At 40.8% G+C, this 7,570-nt stretch overlaps 1 protein-coding gene across 7 annotated transcripts in view; it reads left to right on the top strand.

Moving 5' to 3' along the window:
• The window catches only part of DLGAP1 (discs, large (Drosophila) homolog-associated protein 1), a 461,019-nt gene that overhangs the window by 392,742 nt on the left and 60,707 nt on the right, over window positions 1-7,570 (top strand). For all 7 annotated transcript variants that reach the window (XM_006867258.1, XM_006867257.1, XM_006867263.1 and 4 more), the window contains one exon: window positions 1,948-2,039. In XM_006867258.1, coding sequence (XP_006867320.1) covers window positions 1,948-2,039 — 92 coding nt within the window. The remainder of the gene's footprint in view (window positions 1-1,947; window positions 2,040-7,570) is intronic.

Consider the following 7,570-nt stretch of genomic DNA (forward strand, 5'->3'; position numbering starts at 1 on the left):
ACTGTTCCTCAAAAGCCCTATACAGGGTGGCTATGAGTCGGAGCTGACTCTGGCACTTAACAACAATCTATACCTATGTTGTTGTTGTTGAGTGCCGGTGAGTTGATTCCAACCCACAGCGACCCTGTGTAGGGTTTCCAAGGAGCAGCTGGTGAGTTTGAACCACTGACCTTGCAGTTCAAATGGCTTTGCAGTCTGACACACTAACCTACAGCGCCACATATCTATATGTATATATCAGCACAGCATCTACTCAACAGCACGACCAGGGGTCCTTATATGGTGATAGTGGTTAGTTACCGCAGAGTCAGAACCAACTCATAGCGCCCCTGTACAGGATTTCCAAGGCTGTAAATCTTTATGGGAGCAGATAACCTTATCTTTCTCCCACAGAATAGCTGGTAGTTTCGAACTGCTGACCTTAACGTTCACAACCTGATTCGTAACCACTACGCTACCCTTCTAACTTATGGTGACTCCAAATGTGTAGAGTAGAATTGCACTCCATTAAAAAAAAAAAAGGTCACATTTGACTTGTAAGGTATGTCTGGATGAATTTGAACCATTAGCCTTTTTGTAAGTAGTCAGGTACCTAACTGTTGATTCCACCAAAGGAATATGTAATGTAGAAAGCATAAGTTCCCCAAGAATTAGTGAATCCTTTGATGCATAGTTGTCCTCCTTTCTTTCTCTGTTTATATATGTATGGTGTTGCTTGTTGTCAAGTTGGCACCGACTCATAGTGACCATGTATAGAGTGCCTGAGTTGTAAATCTTTGCAGGAGCAGAAAGCCTCATCTTTCTCCTGCTATGTATATATATATACAAGAGTATATAAAAAAGAGCTTCCAAAAGTTCATGGGAAAATGGAATGAAAAGACTGTGGAAGTTTTCCATGAACTTTTTGAACCCCCTTATACATACGTGGAGGGAGGTAGGGCAAATATGCATCTAAGGATTGACTAATTCCTGGGGGACTTTTGCTTTCTACATTATCTATTTCTGTATTTTAATGTTATATAACTGATGTTGAATTGTTTTTATATTTAGAAAAAAATATTTAAATACTTTGAAAATGAAGGAATAGAGCTATTCTCTGATTATTCCTAAAATTTGCTTAAAATTTAGGTTGGGCATAATCTGCTACATTGAATCCTTCTGTGGCTCTGTGAGTTAATGCGCTGGATTGCAAAATTGATTTTAACCACAAGGTTGGCAGTTCAACCTTAGCAGCCGGTCCTCAGCACTTAGCAACAATAACAACAAATCTGCTACATAAATTGTCAATTAGATATGGGCACATCTTCTATATGAGCTTATATATATAGTATTCAGAAAATATGGAGTGATATTCAAAGTCAATTCCTTAGTACAAGGGAGAAACAAATCTATAGTATAACTTAATAAAGTTAATACTTACATCTCCCAGAGTAGAATCGACCTAATATGAACAATTCCTCCTTTCATTTTATATCATCTGCAAAGGCAAAACTTCCAATAACATGTTTTCAAGTAGCAGTTGTTAGTGCTCCCTTCTTGTGAAACACATACTTGGAAATCTACAAAGGGTTAACAGACATTTATCAGGCACTTGTGAGTGACAAAATTGCTTTTCATCAAGATCAGCAAAGTCAGAGAGCATGCTCATGAGGTGGTGATTGTTGTTAAGTGCTATTGGGTCAGTTCCGGCTCATAGCGACCCTGTAAAGGGTTTCTTTCCAAGGAACAGCTAGTGGGTTTGAACCACTGACTTGTGATTAGCCGTCCAGTGATTATCCTACAGTGCCACACCAGGATAGATCTCATCAAATACAAAAATCTTAAACAAAACGCCAGAAATCACAAAGCATTCCAGTAATATTACGGATGTTGATGATGGCACGTGACTTGATTTTCAATTAAGGTGACTAAAATGGAGCCTCCGTTTATTTGATTGTATCTTTTCAGGTTGATGATACTGAAGAACCTGACAAAGCAGGAGAGAATAAAGTGCCCAGTAAGTTCCAGTCTGTAGGAGTTCAAGTAGAAGAAGAGAAGTGGTAAGTAGTTCCACCTACATTCATCTTCTTCAGTCTCCATGTTTGGCAAGTAGGGGAGAAGCATTTTCCCCCATGGCAAACCTACAAGTTTCAATGATATTTTCTAATCATTAACCTTTTGGAGCTTCTAGAGGGTAAACTTGACTCAATATTATCTAATTTCCTTCTACACTTTAGCGATGGGGGTTTATGTTGTTGTTGTTAAGTGTAGTGGAGTCGGTTCCAACTCATAGTGACCCTGTATAGGGTTTCCGAGGAGCAGCTGGTGAGTTTGAACTATTAACCTTGTGGTTCAACCTGTCCTTGCAGTCCAGTGCTTATCCTACAGTGCTATACTCAGTCGTGGGGACCTAGATTTTAGCCAATTCCCTGTTACACTTTAGAAAATTTTTTGGAGCTTTTTTTTTTACTTTGTATTGTGAAGGTTTGCAGACAAGATCATCAGTATTACATTCAGCAAATCCTACACTTTGTTTTATCTCAATGATTGCTATCCCCTCTGAGGACCAACAGTTATCCTACTTCTTCCCTGTGGCTCCTATTTCCAGTCCACCCACCTTCCCATCTCTTCTCACCTTTGTCTTTAGGTACATGGGGCCCTTTCATCCCAGATGATTGACTGCTCTGTCATTCATAGTGAACATACCTTACTACTGTTGTCATTCCCCCTATATACCTATCTACTGCTTTGCTGAAAGTTGGGCCACAAGAGTGAGTTCTTTCCATACCCGAAGGATGATGAATGATCATCTAAGTCTAAGGTTCCTCCAGTCTTTTTCTGACTAGCAAGCCCAGACTTTTTTTGTTGTTGTTTTTTGAGTTTTGTTCCACACATTCTGCCGCTCTATCTGGGACCTTCTAATGGGATCCCTTTCAGAGCAATTGGTAGCGGTAACTGGACACCATTTAGTTCTTCTGGTCTCAGAGTCATGGAGAGTGATCTTCACATGTTCCATTAGCTCATTGGACTAATTGATTTCAAGCATCTTCAATTCTCTTCATTCTCCTTTCTTCTACACGTGGAAAGACCAATAGCTGAAACTTAGCCACTTATGAGTTTTTATTCTCCCAGATTGGATTCACCAAAGTAGGATATAGAACGCTGTCTTTGTCCACTATGTCATGCCAATCGATTATGGTATCCCCTGAGATTATGGTCCTGAGGCCTGGTTGCCTTAAGAAATTTTTATCATTTTGCCTGCTATGTTGGAACTGACTTTTTTTTTTTTTTTTTTAATGTTTTATTGTGAATTATGTGATGGTTTACAAGGGAGAACATTAGCTTTACATTCATCTGATCATATATCGTTTCATTGCCACGGTTACAATCCCCTCCATGCATCATCAACCAACCAAAGGGTATACCCTACAAGCCTGCCCCCCTGGTCTTCAGCACCCAGCACTTCTCCCTCTCTGGGTCTAGAGTCCCCAACCACTCCATCTCTCCATGTCATCATCTCTGCCTCCATCTCTGGTATTACTGCTTGTCTGGGTAGGGTCCCGCACTCCGCTCTTCTCCCTTGATGGTCCTAGGGACCTCCGCTCCTGGACTGCAAAGTCAACCACTCCCCTCCTTTTGCTACAAAATGTCTACCTTTACATTTCCAACCCTCACAGTCTGTCCTGATAACAATTATTCACTATTGTGCTGCATGAGTTCCATCCCCATCTCCTTTCATCAGCCCTGCCCTGACAGATTGGATACTATTTAGTGGAGATTCTACCTTCCTCCGCGTCCTCTGGATCTAGGATCCCTCTTGAAAGCTTGTAAGCCTGTCATTTCTTGCCTTTGTGCCACCCCCATTTTGGGTAGCCAGTGTCCAATTTGTCCATCCTTGTCTACCCTGTGTGGGGTGGGAATGATCCTCGCTGTAGACATTTGTTCCCTCTTTTGAGCTACTGCATCCATAGGTGTAGGTCAAGTTCATCAAATTGTATCAGATTACTCTTTTTTTTTTTCCCTCTTCTTTCTTCTTCTAGTTGAGTTCTAATCATCCAGCCATTGAAGCCAGGTTGAGTGGATATTATCTGCAAGTGTGGGTGTTCTTGTGCGTATGCCCTCACTTCTTATCAGCTGGATGCTTCACTCTCCACTCAAGTCTTCTGTGGCTATGTCACTGACTGTGGGCCCAAGAGTCCACAGGTCTTGCCACACTGCTGGCCAACCAGGTCTCCGCCTGGGTTCACAGGAGTCTATTGAACGTGGTAGGGCTTAGCTTGCTGCTTCATTGCTGTTTTTCCCTCACTTCCCCTTATTGGTGACCATCGTGGTCACCAATCAGAGCATGTATTCCAACTGACTCTTAGTCTTGTTGGAAGGGGGTTTGCCCTCAGGGGACCTGGCCACTTGCCTTGATGTCTCCTGGGTGAGCAACTTGCTTGTTCTTGTAGTAGTCAGTCAAACTGCCGTTATTGTTTTTTTATTTTTCCTGTCGGTCTTTCTTTCAAGAAGTATCTTCTGTTCTTCTAGTGGCTCCAGGCTGCTCTGTTTGGCCTTTCAAGTGGAAATTTCCCACCTCAGAAGATTCTGGATGGGGTTCAGGATTCCACCTATGGTCTTATGTAATGCAGAGGCTCCACAGGAAGCCACCTTCGCTGGGCACATTGTAGTCCCATTTTTGGTATTTCAATCAGTTATAGGCAGAAGACGGACTTTCAAGCTTTCTATGGTGATATATCTGGCTATTCCTTTCTCTTCACCTCAAGTATCTATTTTATAATGGTATGTAAGGGAAACCAAGATTCAAAAGACAGCCAAGCATCTTAACATTGTTTCCCCCCTTTTGCCCATTCCAACCATGTCTCAATCCCTGTATCCCAGAGCCCTGTTGTACCGAGGTTGTGCATACATCATTATTTACTTCTGTCCCACTTAATCTATGCAAATCTGCCTAATTGTTCTCCCATCTGCCTTGTTTGTCCATTCCCCTCCACCTTCTTGTGTATTGCCCTGGAACTGACTTTTTATGGGAAGAGGATTTCTCCTATTTTTATTTCTATTAGTCTGGTGTTTAGTGTATCAATCCTTTTCCTCTTGTACATTCATACATTCACCCAACGAATGGTGAAGGAATGAATGTACAAGAGGAAAAAGATAAGGCCCTCCTGCTTCCCCCTTTCCTATCATCATCCTGAACCACCAGTACAGGTCCTGCACTATTCTCATAATCAGTGTTCTGTTTGAGCCCCTTGCTGCTAGCACTGTGCCCATCCATCTCTTTGAGTGTCTTTCTCTTTCTCCATGAACCTCCCCTTGACCAAACATGATATCCTTCTCCAGGACTGGTCCCTTCTGATAATATGTATGAAATATGAGAGACAAAACCTTGCCATCCTGCCTTCTAAGGAGCATTCTGGCTGTACTTCTTCCAACACAGATTTGTTTGTTCTTCTGGCAGTCCATGGTACTTTTATTATTCTTCTCTAACACCATACCTCAAATGCATTAATTCTTCTACAGTCTTTCTTATTCATTGTCTGACTTTCACATGCATATAAGGCTATTGAAAATACTTGGTAAGACCCACCTTAGTCCTCAAACTGACGACTTTGCTCGTGAACACTTTGAAAAGATCTTTGCAGCAGATTTGCCCAATGCAGTATGTCTTTTGACTTCTTGACTGCTGCTTCCAAGAGTGTTGATAGTGTTGTTGTTGTTGTAATGTGCCGTGGAGTCGGTTCTGACTCATAGTGACCCTATATAGGGTTTCTGAGGCTGTACACCTTTATGGGAGCAGAAAGCCTCATCTTTCTCCCGCGTAACAGCTGGTAGTTTTGAACTGCTGACCCAGCGGTTCACAGCCCTATTCGTAACCACTACGCTACCAGTTGATAGTGTATCCAAGAAAAATGAAGACTTTGACCATTTCAATCTTTTCCCCACTTACCATGATGTTATTTATTGATCCAGAGTGAGAATTTTTGTTTTGTTTCCATTAAGGTACAACTTTGTCGAAGGCTGTGTGGTCTTTGATCTTCAGCAGAAAGCATTTTAAGTCCTATTCACTTTTAGCAATCAAGGTTGTACCATCTACATATGGCAGGTTGTTAATGACTTTTCCTCCAATCCTGATGCCACATTTTCCTTCATATAATCCAGCTTTTCAGATTATGTGTTCAGCATACAAATTGAATAAGTATGGTGAAAGAATGCAACCCTGGTGCACACCTGTCCTAATTTTAAATGACTCAGTGCCCCCTTGTTCTGTTTGACTGATTGTCTCTTGGTCTATGTACAGGTTTCTCCTGAGCACAATTAAGTGTTCTGGAGTATCCATTATTTGCACTGTTATCCATAGCTTGCCATGCTCCATGCAGTCAAAGCTTTTGCATAGTCAATAAAGCACAGGTGAACTTCTTTCTGGCATTCTGTGCTTTCAGCCAAGATCCATCTGATCTCAACAATGATATCCTTCATTCCACATCCTCATCTGAATTCAGTTTGAACTTCTGGCAGTTCCTGATCAACTTACCATTGCAGGTGTTTTTAAATTATCTTTAGAAAAATTTTACTTGCATGTGATATTCATGCTATTGTCCAATGATTTCTGCATTATGTTGGGTCACCTCGCTTTGGAATGGGCACAAATACAAATCTCTTCCAATCAGTTGGCCAGGCAACTGCCTTCCAAATTTCTTGGCATAGATGAGTGAGTGCCTCCAGTGCTGCATCACTTTGTTGAAAGATTTCTATTTGTATTCCATCAATTCCCAGAGCCTGTTCTTTGCCGATATCTTCAGTGAAGCGTAGACTTCTTATTTCTGTACCATTGGCTTTTAATCATATGCAACCTCTTGAAATGGTTGAACATCAACTATTTCTTTTTAGTATAGTGTGTATTCTTTCCATCTTCTTTTGATGCTTTTTGCATCATTCACTATTTTACCCATACCATTCTTTATATTTCAAGTTGAGGCTTGAATTATTTTCTTCAGTTCCCTCAGTTTAAGAAATGTTGAGTGTTCTTTCCTTTTGGATTTCTAACTCCAGGTCTTTGCACATATCATTTTATTAATTGACTTTGTCCTGTTGAACTGCACTTTGAAAATTTCTGTTCAGTTTTTTTACCAGTCTGATGTGGTGTAAATTGAAGATTGCCAAATTCTTCAGGGAAGAATTGTTATTGTCATTAAATTCCATCAAATCAGTTCTGACTTATAGTGACTCTGTATGGGGTTTTCAAAGAGTGGCTGGTGGGTTTGAACTGACCACCTCATGGTTAGCAGTCCAGTGCTTATCCTAGAGCACCATGCCAGGACTCCTTCCATACCAGGGAGGGATTAAAGAGATGGAAACACCATTTTCAGAAGTATATAGGCCTAGATGGGGAGGGCATCTTGTGACATAATAACTTCGCATTTTGATATTTTTGTTCAATAAAGTTTTCTATGATTTTGTAGCAATGCTGTTTTTACTCACCCTCATATATGTGTGTGTGTATGTGTATATATATATATGTGTGTGTGTGTATATATGTGTGTGTATATGTATATATGTATGTATATGTGTGTATGTATGTATATATGTGTGT

The sequence above is a fragment of the Chrysochloris asiatica genome, unplaced genomic scaffold (assembly GCF_000296735.1).
Source record: "Chrysochloris asiatica unplaced genomic scaffold, ChrAsi1.0 scaffold00103, whole genome shotgun sequence".
NCBI classification, from domain to species: Eukaryota; Metazoa; Chordata; class Mammalia; order Afrosoricida; family Chrysochloridae; genus Chrysochloris; species Chrysochloris asiatica.